Source organism: Arachis ipaensis, chromosome B10 (genome assembly GCF_059453495.1).
Source record: "Arachis ipaensis isolate K30076 ecotype BB chromosome B10, ASM5945349v1, whole genome shotgun sequence".
NCBI lineage: Eukaryota > Viridiplantae > Streptophyta > Magnoliopsida > Fabales > Fabaceae > Arachis > Arachis ipaensis.
Genome location: NC_142435.1, coordinates 143,682,926 through 143,704,448, shown reverse-complemented (window position 1 = coordinate 143,704,448; position 21,523 = coordinate 143,682,926). Strand labels below are relative to the sequence as shown.

General features: G+C 32.8%; 2 protein-coding genes across 4 annotated transcripts; one reads left to right on the top strand and one right to left on the bottom strand.

Moving 5' to 3' along the window:
• The first annotated feature begins 458 nt into the window (after window positions 1-458).
• Window positions 459-5,157, top strand: CRLK2 (Protein kinase superfamily protein). Of its 3 annotated transcripts, none has more exons than XM_016325535.3 (8): window positions 459-813; window positions 1,587-1,951; window positions 2,294-2,447; window positions 2,802-2,928; window positions 3,937-4,019; window positions 4,097-4,168; window positions 4,401-4,604; window positions 4,705-5,157. In XM_016325535.3, the coding sequence occupies exons 2-8, from the start codon at window positions 1,626-1,628 to the stop codon at window positions 5,020-5,022; spliced, it is 1,284 nt and encodes a 427-aa protein (XP_016181021.1). In that variant the 5' UTR covers window positions 459-813; window positions 1,587-1,625; the 3' UTR covers window positions 5,023-5,157. The 3 variants fall into 3 exon arrangements, with proteins under 3 accessions (XP_016181021.1, XP_016181022.1, XP_016181020.1); XM_016325536.3 differs by having other exon boundaries at window positions 1,578-1,951; XM_016325534.3 differs by having other exon boundaries at window positions 512-813; window positions 1,565-1,951.
• A 4,780-nt stretch (window positions 5,158-9,937) lies between these two features.
• On the bottom strand, window positions 9,938-13,028 carry LOC107624306 (rhamnogalacturonan I rhamnosyltransferase 1). The gene is made up of 8 exons (XM_016326801.3): window positions 12,524-13,028; window positions 12,369-12,436; window positions 12,179-12,267; window positions 11,934-12,099; window positions 11,545-11,834; window positions 11,246-11,450; window positions 10,846-11,003; window positions 9,938-10,416 (listed from the first exon to the last, which is right to left on the bottom strand). The coding sequence occupies exons 1-8, from the start codon at window positions 12,876-12,878 to the stop codon at window positions 10,167-10,169; spliced, it is 1,581 nt and encodes a 526-aa protein (XP_016182287.1). The 5' UTR covers window positions 12,879-13,028; the 3' UTR covers window positions 9,938-10,166.
• Between the last annotated feature and the right edge of the window lie 8,495 nt (window positions 13,029-21,523).

Below are 21,523 nucleotides of genomic sequence, written 5' to 3'. Positions count from 1 at the left end.
GAGATTATGTTATTTGAGTTATAGTTCTTTGACTCTTTTTTAAGTTTGTTTTGAGGTACTGGGACAAAGACTGAGAGATTGAGATTCAGTATTATGTTTGTTGGCACTTGTACTAAAATTTTTGTCTCTATTCCTAAAATTTTAGTATTTCAGTACTTCTAAAAAGTGAAGACACAGGGGACTGAAATTTTTAAAGACAAAGACTGATACTTTAATAACATTTTATACCTAAAATACACGCTTATTTCAATTAATTAATTCTAATTTTACCTTTTGTACAAATTAAATTAGAATTTCATTCTTGTTTTAGTTTCTGTCTCCCACTTTGCACCAAACAAAATACTGAAATTTATTTCTGTCCTTGTCTCTTAGTCTCTGTCTTTAGATCTCAATCTTTCGATCTCTGCCTCTCTACCAAAATGCTATCTTATTTACCAATTTCTCTCTTATTTTTGTTTGGGGGGTTCACTTTTCTTCAAGTATTTTAAACCTTAAATCCCACTCAGTTTCTATTGGAACTGCACTTACACGCCAAATTCTCTTTATTTTCCATTCATTCCAATTCACCCTCTCAATCAAAATCAGTTACTCTCTCTCTCTCTCTCTCTCTCTCTGCAGTTTCGTTCTTCAACTCTAACTTTGCTCTCTCTTATCTTTCTCGCGCACAAGTACAAAAACCTCCATTGACTATTGACCTAAAACTCATCCACAATTGCAAATTACCCTTAACACCCTCGATTTCAAGCTTCACTGAACCACAACAGAGTTAAGCTTCTGATTTTTGCATTATGAGGAGGCTCTTCTGCTGATTTGGTATGTGGATTTTTTCATCGAAGCTCTCCTTGTTTCATTGCGATTTGTTTATTTATGCTGGAGTGCTTGTTATTTGTTTTTGCTCTCGTCCTTTTAAAACCTGATACGATCAAATACTGTTATCTAAAATCTAAATCATAAAATTGATAAAAGCATATGTAATTTTGTTCCTTGTTTTTGTTGACTTTGGGCAATCTTTTAGGAGTAAGGATGTATGATCTATCTTAAGGAAAACTAGTAATGTGGCACAGTCATTTTGGTTTTCCTAAGAGCAATAATTTTAATTTTAAAAGAAAAATGGTCATTATTGTCATAATTAGGATGTCTATGGTTTGTTTTGTTCCTTACTTATGTAATCATTTTAAATATTTACACTACTTATCGAGAATTTCAGTATTGCTAATTGGTATGCACTTTTGCTAAGATTTAACTTAATTCTTAATTATTATTTTTTTTAATTTTCTATTGTTGTGAGGTTATAACACTTATATCTGTGTTACCTGTTTTAAACTAGCAAATCTTATCAGCAGTGTATTTATAATTATTTTGATCATTGATGCATTAATGCGGATCCTTTTCTACAAGTAGGCATTTTGTTTTCTTCATGACTGCACCTCCCCGGATTTGTGAGTTGGATCTTAGATGGGAAGGGAGGGAAGAAAAAGAAATTGTATTACTCACTGTATTGAGAGTTCGATTGATGTCAGGTTTAGCTAGATGAGGTGTTTAGTTAACATAAATGTTTTGACAGTGAACCTCTGTAGTACTTGCAGTCTGCAAGATGATTTCGTTGTTTGAAGAGGAATCAAAGAATGGTTCGTCAAGCTGATTTAGTAATTCTTGGTGTCTCTGTTGGTTTGGCCCTTGGAATTCTGATATCTTGTGCCATATTTTTTGGCATAAGGTGGTACAAGAAACGTGTGAATATTGGACCATCTGCAAATGAGAATAGTGTAACAACTCTTCCAATACGAACAAATGGGTTGGGAACAAGCACCGACATCAGTGCTTCTATAACTAGTTCCATAGCTCCATCAAGATATGATAATGTACAGAAAAATTCTCATTTCGGCTGGTGGAGTAATCAAAGCAAAGATCGTTTTGCTTCAGCATCAGGCATTTTAAAGTACTCGTATAGGTATGTTTATTTCTCTGTTGAGCATGAGGTTTACCTGTTTTGTTTTTGTCAAATATTTCTATGGATTAATACTACTAGGTCACAAACATATAACTATTAGCGTCAAAATGTTTGATGATTAGCTTGTAGAATTGGGAAATTTTTTTGGTCCATTGATAATAAAGTTACTTTATATGTTAGATAATCTCCTTGCAAATTCTTATTTACATAGTACCATTTGTTCAATAGTAAAAAGCAAAGGACAAAGTAGGACATGGTCATGCATTCGTATATGAAAATGAAACACTATTAGAGAGGCATTAAAAATTTATAACGGTGTAACTGAGCCATCACATGTTACAGAGAAATTCAAAAGGCAACACAAAATTTCACAACTTCCTTGGGGCAAGGATCATTTGGCACAGTTTATAAAGCCACAATGGCTACAGGGGAGGTGGTAGCTGTGAAGGTTCTTGCGCCTAATTCCAAACAAGGGGAGAAAGAATTCCAAACGGAGGTATAAGCCAATAACCATTTTAAGATAGGTTTCAGAATTCAGGGGAAAAAGAAAAGGCAATAAATAAATAAATAAATAAAATATCTGTTGATTTATAAGCTAATGCTATGGATAAGGATTACTGTTGACTGTATTTATGTTAATGGTTTGAAAGGAAATGAGTTCCTGTATTTTGCAAGATATATATATATATATTAGAAGGAGAAAGATCACTTACTTCAACAGTTCAAATGTGCTTTAAATAATTGGAACATTATTTCTAACTAAGCAACCCAACGGAATATTGTAAGTCTAATGTCAGTAACCATCTAAAGTTGTTGAACTATAATGAATTATACAAGGTTGTTGGTTCAGGTGCTTCTGCTTGGAAGACTGCATCATCGAAATCTTGTGAATTTGATTGGATATTGTGTAGATAAAGGACAGCGCATACTTGTCTATCAGTTCATGAGTAATGGAAGTTTAGCTAATCTTTTATATGGTAAGAGGATGGTCTTTTTTTATATGACCTTGAGATATTTTAATGTGACAGCCTATGTGGACAGTTTCATGATCATGTCGTTGTCATCAAATAAATAGCCAAATTTACTTTTTTTTATTTGTTTAGTAGTCACACCATCATTGTAGTCTTTCTTGATAACATACTTGTTTATCAATTCATAAGTGATGAAAGTTTAGCTAATTTTTTATATTGATAGAGGATGATGTTTCCTATTATTATGTTAAAAGCATTTTTGACGTGACATCTCCGTTGTTGAGAGTTTGGTTTGGTGATTTAAGCTGGAGCGAAATAGAGCCGAGGGATTCTAATGGGCTTCGATTGTTTGATTTAATGAGTGGACTTATTTGTGATGTACTAGATTCTATGCTATTCTATTGAAACATCCTATTTTCTTCATACAATGACCATTTATCCAAACAACGGAAAAAAAAAAAAATAACTGTCATTGAGCTTCTACTCCCTTAAACCCTGTTCCACTCAACTCCTTAAGATTTCATCAATCCAAACATAGCCTAAATGTTACAGTGGGATACTTTGTTGGATGTGTGGACACACTAGAAACCGAGATAGGATTAGGAATGAGTGTATTATTAGAAAGGAAGTTGGGATTGCACTCATTGTTGAGAAGTTAGGGGAATCTCCTGTTAGGTGCTCCTCTTAGGTGAGTTGGGCATCTGCAAGTGTGAAGAAGATCTATATAGAGGCCCTAGTAAGGAGAAGTGGACCAGATGGAGTATAATCAAATAAGTTGAGGTAGAGGAAGATCTAGAAAGATTATAGTCTATAGATGAAATTAGTACAAGAAATTTGAATATAAATGCTTTAAATACAATTATGGTTTGACAGAAAACTACAATGTATTCTGATTCAAATTAGCCTATATTGATGGTAGCATGATTATGTTATCAAATTAGCAAGCAGATTATACTTTGTTTAGTTGCCACACAGTCATTATATTATCTAACAATAGTCTGCAAATGCACCTAGGTGAAGAAAAACAATTGAGTTGGGATGATCGGCTGCAAGTTGCTCTTGATATTTCACATGGAATAGAGTACCTTCACGAAGGGGTACGTATGATTACTGATAAATGCTCTCTTATATTCCTTGAAAATGAATTTGGCTAATATAAACATGGATGTAACAGGCAGTTCCACCTGTCATACATCGTGACTTGAAGTCTGCCAACATATTACTAGATCACTCAATGAGAGCTAAGGTAATTTTGTTCTAGCAAGTGCATTTTAATACAGATTGTGAAGCTAATTTCCTGTTTGGAATTAGTAATTGGATCATAACATTGACGTTGGAATTTATGCAGCAAATCTTTGTTACATTACAATGAAACAATATATCTTGTCTTGTCCAGAAAATAGTGAGAGACTTGAGATTTCTATATTCATTGTCTTATTTTTTGTCTTATCAATTATCGTCAAAATTTGTCTGTGTAGGTTGCTGACTTCGGGCTGTCAAAGGAAGAGGTATTTGATGGCCGGAATTCTGGTCTGAAAGGTACTTATGGTTACATGGACCCCGCGTATATTTCGACAAGCAAGTTAACAATGAAGAGTGACATCTACAGTTTCGGTGTCATAATATTTGAGCTCATCACTGCCATCCACCCACATCAAAACTTGATGGAGTACATTAACCTTGTAAGATGCTTCATCATGAATCACGGTAGCATTCTTGTTACTATCCCTCCTAGATGTTAGAGATTTCTTTCTGATTTGCCAAGTTTTCTATTATTGCAAGGCTGCTATGGATCACAATGGTGTAGATGAAATTCTTGACAAGCAACTCGTTGGAAAATGCAACCTTGGAGAAGTGAGGCAGCTCGCTAAGATTGCACACAAATGCTTGCACAAATCACCTAAGAAACGCCCTTCGATAAGCGAGATTTCACAGGGCATATCGAGGATAAAGCAAAGGCGGCTGCGCCATATGATGGAAGCTTCCATGTCATTTGCCAGCAACAACTTTTCAAGAGCCGTTAGTAGATTGGAAGATCAACAACTTGAGTTGAGTAGAATAACCACCAGAACCACCATTAGCATAGGAGAAACTGGATGAAAAAGACCTTTGTAGTCCTCTGGGGACCAAAGAAATATGCAACTAATTTAATGAAACAACTAGTATATGCAAAAATATGGAGTAAAAAAAAAAAAGAATCAAAGTATAATCAAAGTTTAAGGCTAATTGTGGTGCATTCTTGGCTGATTTAAATGAGAAGAGGGCCAAATTAACCATTGTTATATATCTGAACACCAATCCACTCACCACCCGCTACCTGGTTTTCCTGCCACCATTATTGCTCCTCCTTGTTACAACCTTCTTCCTTCCCCACTCCTCCGTAATTTTACAATGGTCTTCTAATTTATTTCCTTTGTTGATGAACCCATAAAAGATGCTGTGAGGAAATCCTTGTTTAACGGTTAGTTGCAGTTGAGGTCTAGTTGAGATGGCACATTAGTATGCTTTCTAAAATGCTGCGCTAGGAAAAAATACTGCACTCGAGTTTGAACTTTGACAAGGCCAAATGGTGAATAAGAACCTTTAAAATTTTGGGTATTTGAGTATGTAGTGTGGGTGGGTTTGTGATGTAATATATATCTATAATTGGAGACTGTCTAATCCATTTGACAAAAGAAAAAATTGTCTAATTAGAAATTGCATTTGCTATTCTTTGTCGGTCATTTTAATTCAAAGTGAGTCCTTATAATTCAGACTTAAGTTATGGTTCTGTAATTATTCCTATCTCTAATTAAAGTGTGAGCAAATAATTCTTCTACTTTTCAACTGACATGTTATAATTTTGTTGTGTTGTTCAAGAGGTCTGGAACAAAAACATTGAAAGTAAAAGCAAGGGAAAAAAATATTAAAGACAGGTTAGGAGCAAATGGGGGGCAACTAACATAGGAATCAAATTAGACAATTAAAACGACATACATGGTGTTAAAAAGAGTAACTAACCCAAGGAGATACAGGGATGAAAGCGTTCGTAAAAGCAGTGTAGAAATTAAGGACAACTTGCTTTAACAGGGTATAGATTTTTAAAATGTTGATGAATTTAATCTCAACCGTTTACTTTAATTTAATGGCTGAGATTTGCATTCTCATCTCTCACATAAGAAAAACATTCTCATAAAATACAATCCCCATGGGCATCCGCAAAAATACGCACAGAGACATATGATTAGTTATTGAAGATTTTCTTGAAAGATTCAACACAATCAGTACTGAGTTTTTGAATACACAATTTATTATGAGAATCGGAAATCGGAATATTAAAAGGGCATGTGAGTGCTAACATTTTGAGATAAGCTGCAATTACTCCCTTAATTTTGAGTGTAAAAACAAGATTTAAGTTCATTTTGTTCAGCTAGTTACAATGAGGATAAACCCTTTAACCAGTAATTGTTATGGTAACTCTTTCAAAGAATATCTTATCTACATTCTAAAATAAAACATATTCTTTTTCACCTGATTCCCATTTCTTGAAGTGTGCATGCAGCCATGCAGGCTTGAACATATTTCATTCAGTTGGGCTTAATTCTCTTTTTACATAGATTGCACTGTGCTGATTCATTCAATTAACTGTTAAGATCATCTTTCTTTTTTTTTTGTTGCCCACGGTATCTCCCAACCTGACAGGTCAAAGACTAATCTGTCGCGGATCGGAGCTCCATTTAAAGGCCTGCCGTTGGCCAATGTTGTATGCACAAGGCGGGATTCGAATTTCCTACACTTATTTAAGCAGACGTGTGAGATAACCACTCGACCAACCCAAGTTGGTTCTGTTAAAATAATCTAATTTGGACTAACAGCACCTTCCATTTTTGTGCTTAGGTTTGGCCCATCAAAAACAAAAATGCTAAATATTAATACTTCTATATTTCAACTAATTGTGCATTATAAAATATCAATTGAGGTCTATTTATAACTTCTAAAATTTTATTATGTTAATATAAATAATATGCAAACTTATTTGTATATATTCTAAATGACTAAAGTTGACTTATTATCTTTTGAATCATTATTAGATGGAGTTTGAGTTATAAAATTACTGTATTTTTATTTTTTTTTTTAAATTAAGAGGTTGGGCTACAGGTTGACCAAATGATGTTTTGCAAGAGTGTAATTATTTTATATTTATATATTAAATTAAAAACTAATTATAGTTTTAAAATTCTTAATACGTAATTAAATAAATAAATTTTAAGATATAATAAAACCTAAACCCTATATAATATTATTGAGAAAAAATTACAACAAAACGAAAAAAAATATAATTAGATTTATTATAAACCGTATTCAATTTGTAATACTTTAATTTTGATTCATATATAATTTTATTATAAACATGATTTTTATGTAATTGATGAAAAGAAATTTTGGTAAGAGTAATTACATTACTTTTTCAAAATGCTATCAACTATATTGCGGTTTACTTAATATATATATATATATATATATATATATTGAAAAACCCCTAAAAGTTTATCATTTTATGGCACTTCTCATTTCAAGTAAATTCATTATTGGCAACTTCAAATGCCATTTTGCAATAAAAATAGTTATTTGTCACTTAGTTAAACAAGAAACACTTTAACTTGACAGATTATTATTAGAGACTTCATATATGAAAAATAAGATTTTATAATTGATATAATCTGACATATAAATAATATAATTAAATTACTTTTATATTTATAATCCAAATATAAATAAAAGTATGACTAATTTTTTGTATTAATGAAAAGTTAAACTATTTTTTGTTAGAAAATTAAAATACGTGAAAACAACATGAATAAATATACACACAATATTTTCTCTCACAAAGGCCTTTTTTTCAAAATTTGTATGAATTTTATATATATCTTTTTTATTTATGTTATATATACTAATTTTTTTTAATTAAAAAAGATCAAATTTTAAAATTTTTATCATAAAAATTTAGATATCAAATCGTAAAATTACTTATCTCAAAAACTCATATATCTAATAATTAGCACAACAATTGTTTTTAAAAACAAAATATATTTTTAAAAAATAAAAAAAGCTTAGCGTGTAATAAAATCCTTAAACCAAATATAATAATGTGGTTAACTAAACAGATGGTCAGCACATTAAGTGCAAAAAGACAGACCAGGAAGGTTAAGTACATTTCACCCTAATATTTTAAATAATATAAAAGTGAAGTCAGTTGACTCATCAAATTTAGATAAATATAAGTAGTTTTATACCTAACACAAATTAAATTTAATATTATATATTTGAAAAAATAAATATCATAAATAAACCTAAACTTCACAGAGGTTGTGCTGGTCCTTTAGGACAATTGGACAAATACTAAATTCAGATCCCACGATATTAAAAGGAAAAAATCTTATCAAAGATTGCAGTCTCTCGTAGCTGTTTCTTATTGTACTATATGTTCAATGACATCTTGCTATGTATTGTTGTTATTGTTATCATCATTGATCAGGGTACGTGAGTTGGACCTGCTACAAAGAAAAAAAAAATAATAATTATAATTATAATATAGAGGACCACACGAGGGGCAATTAAAATGATCAAATATTTAATTATTTGATTTGATGCACTCATAAAATGTAAATTCTTAGAAGGTGACTCCTTATGATACCATTTTCCAAGAAATTGTAACCCATCTTGGGTCACTAACTCCAACTCACTTTTCATTTGTTTGTTTAAATGCTGGGATCTGTGAAAATTAAATTAAACACATGAATTTGTCCTTAATTAATTCCTTAAACTAAAATGTAAGCAATCTTTTGGGGATCATAAACATTTGGTGAATACACAGATTGGACTTTTGATTATTATATGATGAAAACATTTGTATATAACAAATTTAATGTGTTTTAATAGTAATATTCTTTTTTAATTATTATGAATAAAAAGGAATAATTATAAATTTTTTTAGAATATATGTTAAGTTTAATCTAAGAATACATAAGAATTTTTCTTATTATATAATTTACATTAATTAATAATAACACACAAATATTAATTGTAAAATAATAAAAATAAATAAAGGATGACAAGGAGAGACAATGGTCTTGGGAGCTGCACAAAATAAGTCTATGGAATAATGTAAAAGTCAACCAACAACAACATAGCACTTAGAGAGGAAGAAAGTGGAACATGGCATATGACACATTCAAATAGAGCTTTAGCTCTAGCATATGATGTTTTTGGCACTACTCCACCAACACCACCAAGATTCTAAATCAAGATATGCTTTGAGTTAGTGATTCTAGTCCTTCCAAAACCACAAATAATGAAGTTGTTTTTTCCTACATTGGTCCATAAAAAAACACTAATATGCTAATCATGATTTCATGACCCTTGGTCCTCCAATAACCATTCCAACTAGTACCCTTTTTTTTAGTCTTCCCACTTATTCTTAATTTAGTCCTCAAACATTATCAAAGGAAACTATCATAAGTAGCATTAATATGCAATTACAATTCCTTGATGCGTGGTCAGCTCACTCGTCCGCTTAAACAAGTGTTGGGAGTTTGAATTCCGCCTTATGCATGCAGCAATCTATTGGCCAGCGGCAAACCCTTAAATGGAACTCCGATCCGCGACGGATTAGTCCTTAACCTGTCGGGTTGGGAGATACCGTAGACAATCCAAAAAAAAATTCCTTAATGCACACGAAGGTTAGAAACTTGGTGTTTGCATTTTTTTCTTTGACCTAATATTACATCAACTTATAAGATCTAGTACTCATTATTTGGATTATGTTAAAAATGATAAAATAAAAAATTAAAACAAAATATTTATTCATTTAACCAAGATAAAGTAATAAGTTGGTACAACATATAACAAAAATAATTAAAATAAAGCCTTTTTTGTTTTTGTTTGTGTGTAAATTCTATTGGAAATAACCCATGAAAATACATTCTATGAAATTAGGAGGAAATTTTTTTCTTTAAAATAAAATAAACAAAAAGTACTCTATCTTTTTGCTCATTTAATTTGTACAGTGTATAAGACTCAACAACACTTTGCTATTGCTTTACACAAGAACCTGTCCCTCAAAATGTTGAAACTTATGTAATTATTTATCTTCATGATTCTTGTGAAAAGCATAGCCAATAAGCCACCTTGAATAACATAACATGGTACAAATTTGCAATTTTCATTTAGTTGGAGGACTATGAACAAAAATAAAGTGGCAATAATCATGTGCTTCTCATCAGTGGTTCATCTTGCAATTGTAAACATTCCTGAGGATTAGAATAAAAATAATCTTCTTCTTTTGGTCTTTCTGGGATTACAACTCTTCTTTTTTGGCTTCCCATTCTATTAGCATGAACTTTCTTAACAACATCTGAAAATTCATCCCAGCTTAATGAGCCATTGTTGTATTGATCTATCAGCCGCACCAAAATCTTCCTATCTAGTTGTATAGTCTTTTTGAAACCTAGGAATCTGAAATTAAAAGCACCAAGTAAAATAATATATTATTATAAAAATTTTAAATATTATATTATGTGCCATCATGGTTCCAACAAAATATAATTATTTTGACACTAATAAGAAAAATTATTAAAAACAAAAGCATTATTGGACAAGAGTTTATTAGAGAGTAGTTGTATTATGCTTATTTTATTAGTAAAATGCACTCATCATAATACTGCAATAATACACAAAAATTGAAATGCTTGATTACTTGTTAAGCTGTTCAATCATGAATTCCATTTATATATAATATCTAATAAGATTCTTCAAAAGTGAAAACCTTGCTGTCACACTTAAGAATAATTAAGATCATTTATATAGTTTTAGAGACAAATGAAATCCAAACATTGATGTGGTGAATAATAATATATAATAATAATAATAATAAATTAATAATACCTTCTATGGCCTTCAACAACTTTAGCCATGTTACCATCATATGTTGGAATAAATATGTCACTCTCCAGTGACACAAGATAATCCAATGCAGCCATTTGTGATGAGTGGTTTTGGAAATACATTAAATCTGAAGGTTCCAACAGAGTTTCCTTCCTTACCTGTTGGTTTTGCATTTCAACACAAATATATAAATCACAAATTTACATATGAATATACAAAATGACCATTTGACCAAAATCATAAGAAATAAACTAGTTTCTCAATATTTGAAAGTAACAAATTTATCTTTAGAAAAGACTAATCTGTCACTCTTTTTGAATTACAAAACACATAAATTTGTTATTTTAAAATCTTGAAAACAACTTTGTCCATTGATTTCATTTTGGTTCTTTGTACTTACCACATTAGGAAAAGCTGAAAGCAAATTTTGCATCCTTCTCCTTCCACCATATATTTCTCCAGCAGCAATATAAACTTGATAAGTTTGATCTATGCCTAGTGCTGTCAATATCAGAGCTATTTCCTCTGGTGTCAAAGGGCATAAACCATCTTGTCTCTTAAGCTCAGAATTAATCACTTTTTCCTTCCACCATGGATAAGCATATCTAATAACAAAACAATTTTGCATTAGAAGAAACAAAAAAAAAAACACATTCAATGATTCCAACAAAAAATGGAAAATAGATCCTTTGAGATTACCTCATTCTTGTGAGTTCCTCCACCTCTTTGGAGTCACATCCATGAGTGCAGCCAGAAAAGGCTAACATGTCCATCTCATATCTAAGATGAAGCACAAGAAATGGTCCTCTTGACCTCAAAATGCTAACAATTCTTCTACCAAGTTCCTCTATCTGGGAAGTAAACCTCAATGCCTGGAAATTTACCCTGCAACGAAGCCTCTGAATCTCCAGTGGTAGTCCATTATTCGCGAGCCGGGCATCGGTCCGATTTAGGTGCAAAACCTTGTGTTTCCTCAACAGAGGAAGGATCTGTGATCAAAGCAATTAGGAGAATGGGTTGAATTAACTGATGAATGAGAAAAATAAATTAAATTTAAAAAGGAAAAATCATGTGAAGCATGTGAATACCTGTTTTTCATAGTAAGATATACCAGACCAACTGACTGGTGGCAATGAATGAAATAATCCCAATTTTACCCTTCTCTTGAGTCTAGGTGGTAGTTGCTTCAATATTCTAACCTCATCTCTCAATGATGCAATGAAATTATCTACATCAAATATGTCTTGGAACTCACTGCCACATCAAGGGAACAGAATTGATGATGAAACTTCAATAATTAATAAAATAAAATAAGAATGATAGATGTGCAGACCTTGGATCAGCCCAGAAAGATGTTTTATCCAGTTCTGGAACTATGAGAGTTGCATTCAAATGTCTAGCAATAGCAACCATGTCACATATCTGCACAAGAAAGATATAACCAAACTCTGTTAATATAATATTAATAATAAACCAATAATTTCCATCAAATGTTAATGTAATTTAACATTGGGATTACTCACTGCTGCTCTCATTTGATTGAGCCCTCCATTGCAAGAAACCACAAGATAACCATTGTTCTTATAAATCCCTGATATCAACAATGTACCAACCAATTAGTAAATTAAGAAAATTGTTAATATCAATAACCATCATATGACAAAGTTGAAGTACTTACTTTTGGGTGGGAGAACAATAGCCCTATTATGTGGAAGAACAAAAGGCTTTTCTACTATGGCCTGAGAAGATGAATCTGAAGGATGGTGATTGAAACAATAATAAGGCATACCCTTCAAGAATCTTGGACCCCATAATTCACCAATTGACATAATCTGAACCACACTGGTCCAAATTAACACAGTGGTTATGGCACGGGCCATCCACACCTTAATCCTACTAGACCTTATAACCAATCTCTTATTATTATTATTGGATTTGATTACACCTTCATCTCCAGAACCCAAAACATTGAACCCTATCACCTCCATTTCCTCACTCTCATGATCATGCTCCTTTCCCCACCTCAGCATCATTCAAATTCTCTCTAATTGGTTAATTAACTCTTCAATTCAGTCAAAGCCTTAAGAAATTAGAACTATGAATTATGAAATACTATACTATATACTATTTATATATAATAAATAAGAACCTTGGACTTAGTGATGCATAATAAATTCCCAGAATAAACACCAAAACCAATACTGAGGAAAGTTTGGATCTTACAACATAGAAAAAATAAATGCTAATTAAAAAAAAATCTTTGACCTCCTATCATATCATAAAATTCACGTATGCTGGTAACACCTTGGAACCATAAAAACACTAGATGAAGTTTTCAGTGCTCGTGAAACACTAAAGTATGTTGGCAATGTAGCTTTCATTAGTTGCAGTGAAGGAGCAATGCAACTGCATAAGCATGGAGAATTGGAGATTGAGACTAACTCTCAAGAGTTTTCAATGGCATTGTGTTGAACTCAATTAGAGAGAAAGGAAACACGAAACGTAGTGATTGTTAGCAAATTCTGCTTGAAACAGCAATAGCAATGGTGGTGGGAAGTGTTTTTTTTGTTTTTTTTTCCGGTGGGAATTTTCCGATGAGATCCCGGTGAGGGTTGCCGGAGAAGGTTGTTGACGGCGGCAATGCTGAGAATAGAGAATAGAAGCAGAAAGAAAGAAAGAGAGTTAATATATATATATATATATATATATATATAAGAAAATGAAAAGAAAATAATAAGAAAAAATGAAAAGGCCATATAATCAAGGCGGTAGCAAAGGCTGCAAATTTTTTTTCCTTTCTTAAGAGTGAGTGAGTGACAAAGATGGGTCCACAGGACCCACTTTTTAACTGTAACAACAGTGTAACAAACCCAACTTTTATTTTTATTTATTAAATTTCTATTCCATTTTACTATTTTATTTTATTTATCCTTGGCTTTTTAAATATTTTTTTATTTTCATAGTATTTTTCATTTTAATAAAATAAAATTTTACCTACAGTTATTTTTACGGTAAAGTTGACCGAGGAAAGTAGTTATAATTTGATTAAATTATCATTTAATTTTTATAATTATTATCTTCACATAAAAATAAATATATTAAATTAAAAATTAATTTTTTAATCAATAAACTAACTACTAAATTAAGTAATTAACTCAAATTGGTTAATTTTAAGCTAAATTTGAATGCTGATTATGAAACTAAAATATAGAGATAGGGGATAGAGAAATTTGTTTAGTTGCAGATTATGAAGTATAGATATTTAGCTGAGTTACTGTGTTTAAGTGTTGGATATATTTTAGATACAATATTTATTGATACGTATGTTGGTTGTGTTTTATCATGTCTTAATAAAAAATAAAGAATTTTTTTCAGGACACGCTTGGACATACTTAAATATAATCACGTATCAGCGTGTCCAATCTTATTCTTAACATGTATTTTTAAAATAAATTTAAAAATAGTATATATTATTATTTATTAAATTAAAAATATTTTAAATATTTTATATAATTAAAATAAGACATTAAAAATAATTAAAAATTTAATTTATTTTTTAATATCAATAAAATATCAAAATATCATTACGATTTATCTAAAAAATATTTTATATTTTATATATATGTATATTTCTATATCTTATAAAATTTAAAAATTTGTATGTTAACATATCTTGTGTTATATCGTATCTTATGTCCGTATCCTGCTTCATAGATTGCAAAGATACAAATATATATTTTTTCAAAGTAGAAATACAAAATATTTGTGTTTGCTTCGTTATATTTTTATATCATAGACTATAGTATCCACATATTAATTTTAATGTGAACAAAAATCACTACAGGTAGTAAATATCTGAAACAATATCTTATAAAAATCACATGAAATTACAATTTTGTTCATGATAATTTTTATATTAGATATATTGCTTTTTAACAAAAAATTTTGACAATCAATTCCCGATCTTTTAGAATATTAGACAAATAAGTCTGAAATTTATTGACTGTGTCTCCCATGTGAAATAGCATAAATGTACTTGTAGAAGATTTTTATCAAGGGTGCATTTTGGAAATGAATGTATTTTTAATTTATTCAAATAAAAACTCTTCATTGTAACTTGTAAGAGCACTTTTGATAAATAATATAATAGGTATTTTGTAAGTGTTTATTGAGTCTTAATTCTTAAACTTGAATACACTTTAATTTTGATAACTTTGATGCGTCATTAGAGACAGTCATTTTGAATAAGAAAAGGTAATTATTTCTTCTTATTTTTTATATAATTTATAATTATTAGAAATGAAAATAAATAATTATATATACTTCTGGATACATTAAGTATTATACTATTAATACATACAAGAATTCTCGTATTAGTTCACAATCTTGAATCCAATCCTTAAGGCTGCATTTATTTTTTAGAATAAGATAAAATAAGATATTAAAATAAAACATAAAGAATAGAAACATAAAATTTAATGTTTTTATATTTTATTTGATAATAAAATAAAATAAACTATAAAAATTTAATTTATTTTTATTTTTTTTAATAAAAAAATTTGAAAAAAAATATAATTATAAAAAATTAATAAAAAAAATAAAAAATAAATTATGTCTCTTAACTTATTAGTATCTCTGAATATAATGTCTTTGTTTATATTTCATCTGCCAAACACGATTTTATATTTCAGTGTCCCATTCCTATAAACAAACGAAAGCCTAAATGTTTTGAATTGTTTTTTCATATTCTTTTAGAATTTGATGTTGTTATTATTTCTTCATGTTTTTCTGTAAACTTATATATTCTTTGACTTAGTAATTCTGTAATTAAGGTAGTCACTAGTCTATGTCTTTTAATGTTAGTTGCTCACTCTTTGGTAGCACTTTTTCTTTCCTCCGTTGAAATAGTTGCTTTAGATTTAATTTGATTTGACTATGTTAATCATGTATATGTATTAAAGAGTAATTCCCAAATCGATTTCTAAAAAATTTTTAGTCGAACATTTTAATTTTTAATCAATTTTAATTATTAAAGTATTTTTTATTTTTTATTTTATTAGATAAATCAATTTCCACACAAAATTCTTCATTATACACAATTTTAATTATTAAGGACTTTCATATCATTTTTAAATGACAATAAGATTAATTTGGTTAAACATATTAGTTTCTAACACAAAAAGTTGACATAAAAATTAATTTTTCTAATAAAATAAACTGTTAGAGGTTAATTTAATAATTAAGATTTATTAAAAATTAAAGTATTTGACTAATAATTTTTTGGATCTGATTTGGAGTAACATTTTAAATTGAGTTAATACTCAAATTCGTTCTTGAAAGATACCTCGATCTTCATATTAGTCCCCGGAAGATAAAGTTAATCAAAAGAGTCCCCGAAAATTACACGAGTGAATCAGGTTCGTCCTTTCGTCAATTTGCTTGATGACATGGCTAACGTCTGCTCACGTGGCACGTTAATTGCAATGCTGGCAGAGAAGGAAAACGACGCCGTTTTGAGTGAATGTCCAGATAGACATGATTCGGCGTCGTTTTGTGGGCAGCGTGGATTCAAAACGTTGCAGAGTGGATTCACCCTCTTCCATAACTAGTGTCTCCATGTTTGGCTCCAAAATGTTTCGTCTCCCTCAAGCCATGCCCTAACCCCTTCACCTTGCATTCGAACATCGCCATCCACGTTTCTCGTTGTTGGTTGACGATCAAAGCCGAGTAGGTGTTGTTACTGAGAACAGTGGTCGTCAGCTCTGTTAGCAACATTAATTGTGGAAGAAGCAATCGTGACGGTTAGAGGTAAGCATTAAAGTTTTTTCCTTTTTTTGAAGTCAGTTTGTAGCCTGATGACTTAGGAGTGGCGTTCTGTATGTCTCTGTCTGATTAGGGGGTAGGGGTTTGAGGAGCCTAAGGGTTTGTGTGACTATTGTTTAAGTGTCAAAATGCATTGCTTTGACTGCCGTTTTGATGATGTTGAGTTATGGGTCTTTCATGTTAATGAGGGTTAGTATTCGTTGTTGCATGTTTGTTTTGGGGTTAGGGTTTGTTATGTTATGATTGAGAATAGCCAGTTGCAATCTGTGTGGGCTAAGGATGTTTTTTTTTCTGATTGTAGATGGAAGGTCCTCCGATGGCCTTTGTGTTTCACCATGGGGGATTGTTTAAGAAGAATGCGGAAGGAGATATGGTATATGAACCCGATAATACAGAGGTGTTGATGGGGGGGGGTTGAAGGAGACACGCTTGACGTCTTCTTTGTAAGGGGTTATTATAGGGAGTTGGGTTACATTGAAGCTGGAAACTGTTGGTGGAAAGATCCTGGAGTTCTCCTTTCATCAGGGTTGAGAAGCTTAGTCACAGACGCAGACTTGGTTGCCATGTGCAAGGATTGCAGGAGAAACCACAATCTGATCAATATCTACCTGGAGAATTGTATTTCTCAGCCTTGTATAGTAGATCAGATTGAGGAGGAAGTTGTGAATGTGGAAGCAGAAAGGTTGAAACAGGGGAAGTATTTCAAAGCTAAGAAGTGCAGTTCCCAACCTGTGAAGAAATCCACAACAATTGATCCTCAATCCAACAACCAAACCTCTCACCCCAACAGAACAACCTCACAGCCCCAGTCACAGCCCAATCCAACAATGAAGCCCATATCTGAGCCCAACCAACCAAAGGTGAAGTCCATGTCTCAGCCCAATAAAGCAGCCCACCAGCCCAAGAAGACAACATCTCAGTCCAAGAAGACAACTGCTCAGCCCATGAAGCCTGTTCCTCAGGCCAAGAAGACCAGTTATCAGGCCAAATCAGTCCCACCTCAATCAAATTCATCATCAGAAGCAGCCAATAACTCAAAAGGGACAAAGGACAAATAAAATAGCAGTGGCTGCAGGGTCACAAGATCTGGAAGACAAGTGAAGGAAACTCCCCTCCAGGAAGATGACACTGACTCTCATGACTCTTATGAGAGTACTGAAGATGAACTGTATAGGCCTCCAAAAGTTGTAGGAGACAACCTCTATAGCAGTGACAGTGACAGTAACTCTGGGAAGGGAAAAAGAAGTGGAGAAAGGGACAGCAGGTCTGAAGTCAGAGAGAAGCAGAAGCCCCCTAAGAAGAGATTAGCTGATAAAGAGATAGACACTGATGATTCCAACTATGAGGGGTCTGAAGATGAAGAAAGTTCTGAGTCTGGTATGTTAATTCCATAAGGGTTAGTTATTTTTTGAACTATTTTGCAAATGTTAGGGTTTCTTATGTGTTCAACTTTTTGTTACCAGATTTAGATGATAGTGATGCTGCCTCAGATGCTGACTCATGGCATTCAGAGGATTCTGATAAGGTGTTGGAGTCTGATGAAGAATCACCAGCTGTATACCCTCAGTTCAATGAGAAAACAAAGTTTGGGGAGTTGAAATTCGAGGTCAGTATGGTATTTAAGTCCAAGTCTGAATTCATGCAAGCAACTAGGGATTATACAATCCAGTTGGGTAGAAATATTCTGTTTTCAAAAAATGACAAAGTTAGAGTTAGGGCTGTCTGTAAGTCTGAAGATTGTCCCTAGGTAGTTTACTGTGCATGTAATAAACAAGATGGATCTTGGAAAATTAAGACACTAGTAGATAGTCACACTTGTCCAAAAAGGAGGAAAAACAGAGCTGCAACCCAAACCTGGACTCTGAGTAAACTAGTACCTAAGCTTAGAAAACACCCAACCATGAAGCATCGAGAGGTTTATGACTGGTTTGTTAGAAAGTGCAACGTCTATCTGAATAGCACATGCATTACAAGAGCTTTGAAAGCCGCTAGGAAAATAGTCGAGGGTGATGAGATAGCTCAATATGGGTTGGTGTGGGACTATGCCAATGAGTTGATGACTAGTAACCCCGACTCCACAATTCAAGTGTCTGTTATCCCCATGCCTGAGAATCCTCCCCTGTTTGATCGTTTCTATGTTTGCCTTGATGCCTGCAAGAGGGGGTTTAAGGCAGGTTGCAGACCCTTAATTGGTCTTGATGGAGCCTTTCTGAAAACACTACATGGGGTCAGATTTTAACAGCTTGTGGGCAAGATGCTAACAATCATATATTTGTGATTGCTTACGCCATAGTCAGTGTTGAAAACAAAGACAATTGGAAGTGGTTCCTTGAGTTACTGCACAATGACCTGGGAGACTATAGGGAGAACAAATGGTGCTTCATTTCAGACATGCAGAAGGTTAGCATTTTGTTGACCTACGATTAGGAATTAGTAAGACTGTTTTGATTTAATGAAGTTTCAATGAGGGATGAATTTGATTTAATGAAGTTATTGTAGGGATGAATTTGATTTGTTATCTTGTCATGTCTGTTTTAACTTGCAGGGTTTAATACCAGCTGTTCAGGAAGTATTTCCCAGGGTACACCATCGATTCTGCGTCTGGCATTTATGGCGCAATTTCTCAAAACAATGGTCTAGTACTGAACTGAAAGATATGGTTTGGGAATGTGCTCGGTCTAGGACAACAGTTGAGTTCAATAGAAACATGAACAGAGTGAAGCTACTTAATTAAAAAGCCTGGGAATATCTCGACAAATGGCCTAAAGATGCATGGACAAAAGCCCACTTTAGTGAACTGCCAAAGGTGGATAACATATGCAACAATGCTTGCGAGTCTTTCAACGCGAAAATCAAGCATGATAGGGGCAAGCCGATTCTGACATTAGCTGAGGAAGTTAGAAGAATCATCATGAAGAGTATTGTTGACAATCGGAAGAAGCTAGAGAATTATCAAGGGATTCTCCCCCTGTTCAGCAGAGTAGACTTGAAGCCATGACAACGTTGTCTAGCCACTTGGCTCCTCAATGGTCTGGTGATAAAAAAGAAGAACTGTATGAAGTTCATGGCTGGCCAACCAATATGGTGGTTGACTTGGGAAAGCATACATGCAGCTGTCGTTTTTGGCAACTGACAGGTAAAAAATTCAACATTTAGTTACTGTCATCTACTTTTATGCACGATCTTCAAATAATGATTGCTTTGTCTTTGTAAGGGATGCCGTGTATACATGCAATCTCGGCTATACAGGATAAGAATGACAAACGTGCTGAAGACTATTGTCACGACTGGTTGAAGATGGAAGCGTACAGGAAGACTTATTGCTTCAATGTGAATCCAGTGAAAGGTCAGGATCTATGGGAAAAAATTCCACACCCAGGTCCCGTCCCACCACCATTTAAGGCAAAGCCTGGAAGGCCAACGAAGAAAAGGAGAAGAAACAAAGAGGAACAACCTACTGGGTCAAAAACAAAGATGAAGAGAAAGTATAACCCTATCAGATACATGTATTGCAGTGAGATAGGACACAACAAACGAAGCTGTGCAAAGAAGAAAGCTACCAAAGCTGAGGAGCATGCTAGGCAGCTGCAGCTGCAACTAGCTATGGTTGCCCCTACTGCAGAAGGGGCTGCCCCTGAAGCAACCACTATCCCAGCTGAACCTAATCCAGCTCCATCACCAAGACAGACTCCAACAGTAATTGATATTAGCCAGTGTGACAGTATACCACCAACCCAAGAAACACAACAGGTAATCTGCCATAAATGATTTATTTGAAACATTTGTTATTTCATAAATCTCATTTCTTTTATAAGCTAAATCTAAATCTAGATGTACCATTAAATTGTGTAGGAACAAGTCACTGCTAGGCCATCCAAGTTAAAGGTCATTAAAGAAAAAGCCAGACTTCAGTCCTCTCTTAAACCTACTGTAGCCGCACCAGTCGCTATCTCTGCTGAGACAATCAAGGGGACTAGTTCAGCCACTGCTAAAAAACTGGCCGACTTTATGACCTTCGTTCCTACTCCAGCCTTCAAGCCCCCAAGAAAGACTGATAAATGACTTTAATTAGTGTTGAAATGTATTCTGGTTGAATTTGTTTTTGTGTGAGGATACTTTATGTTTTTTTGCACAGGGTAATTGAAGTTCCATTATCTGCATTTTGGTTATCTATGTAACTGAAAGTTGTACTATGCCCTTTTATTTTGGTCTAGGATACTTTTTAGGTTTTGTATCCTCATGTAAAAGCTTATGACTTTGATGTGGTCTGTATCCTATGTTAAACCTTTTTATTTTGGTCCTTAAGAAAATGTGACATCTAGCCTTCTATGGCAACTCAATGTTTAAGAATACTTTGACTACTCAATGTTTAACACTACTTTGACTACTGATTATGTCCATTCCTTAGTACATCTTACTTTAATAGTGATCCGAATTGGTTTGGAACCTTTGAATTGGATTGTGTTGTCTTCATATAAAAAAACCAAATGCAACATCTATTCTCATTCAATGGATTCATCTCATTACACCATCAAGTGTTTGGAATTTGCTTTACTTGGAACGAGACAACAAACTACAAACAATCACATTAAGCACAACTACCACAAACAGGAAAACTATTAACATTTTCAATGCTTTTACTTCAGCTTCCAAGCTGCCCAGTCTCCATGCCACCTTCAACCTCCATTCATCACAGTCACTATCAACCTGCAGCTCAGCCCCATAATCTTTCTTTGTTCCACCTTGGCCCACCCCTTCATACTCATCATCCTCAACCCACTTAAAGTAGTTGCAGTGACTGCCCTTCTGAAAATTCAGAAATCAGAAAATAAAAAATTAAACAAAATTCCAACAC

What these genes read in the sequence shown, in the direction of transcription:
- CRLK2 (XM_016325535.3), top strand. Translation starts at nt 1,626, where the DNA reads ATGGTTCGTCAAGCTGATTTAGTAATTCTTGGTGTCTCTGTTGGTTTG. An exon ending in ATCACTCAATGAGAGCTAAG is followed by an intron (nt 4,169 to 4,400) that starts GTAATTTTGTTC and finishes TTGTCTGTGTAG; the next exon opens with GTTGCTGACTTCGGGCTGTC. An exon ending in TGATGGAGTACATTAACCTT is followed by an intron (nt 4,605 to 4,704) that starts GTAAGATGCTTC and finishes TATTATTGCAAG; the next exon opens with GCTGCTATGGATCACAATGG.
- LOC107624306 (XM_016326801.3), bottom strand. Translation starts at nt 12,878, where the DNA reads ATGATGCTGAGGTGGGGAAAGGAGCATGATCATGAGAGTGAGGAAATG. An exon ending in TCTTTCTGGGCTGATCCAAG is followed by an intron (nt 12,100 to 12,178) that starts GTCTGCACATCT and finishes TTGATGTGGCAG; the next exon opens with TGAGTTCCAAGACATATTTG. An exon ending in TATCTTACTATGAAAAACAG is followed by an intron (nt 11,835 to 11,933) that starts GTATTCACATGC and finishes CTTTGATCACAG; the next exon opens with ATCCTTCCTCTGTTGAGGAA.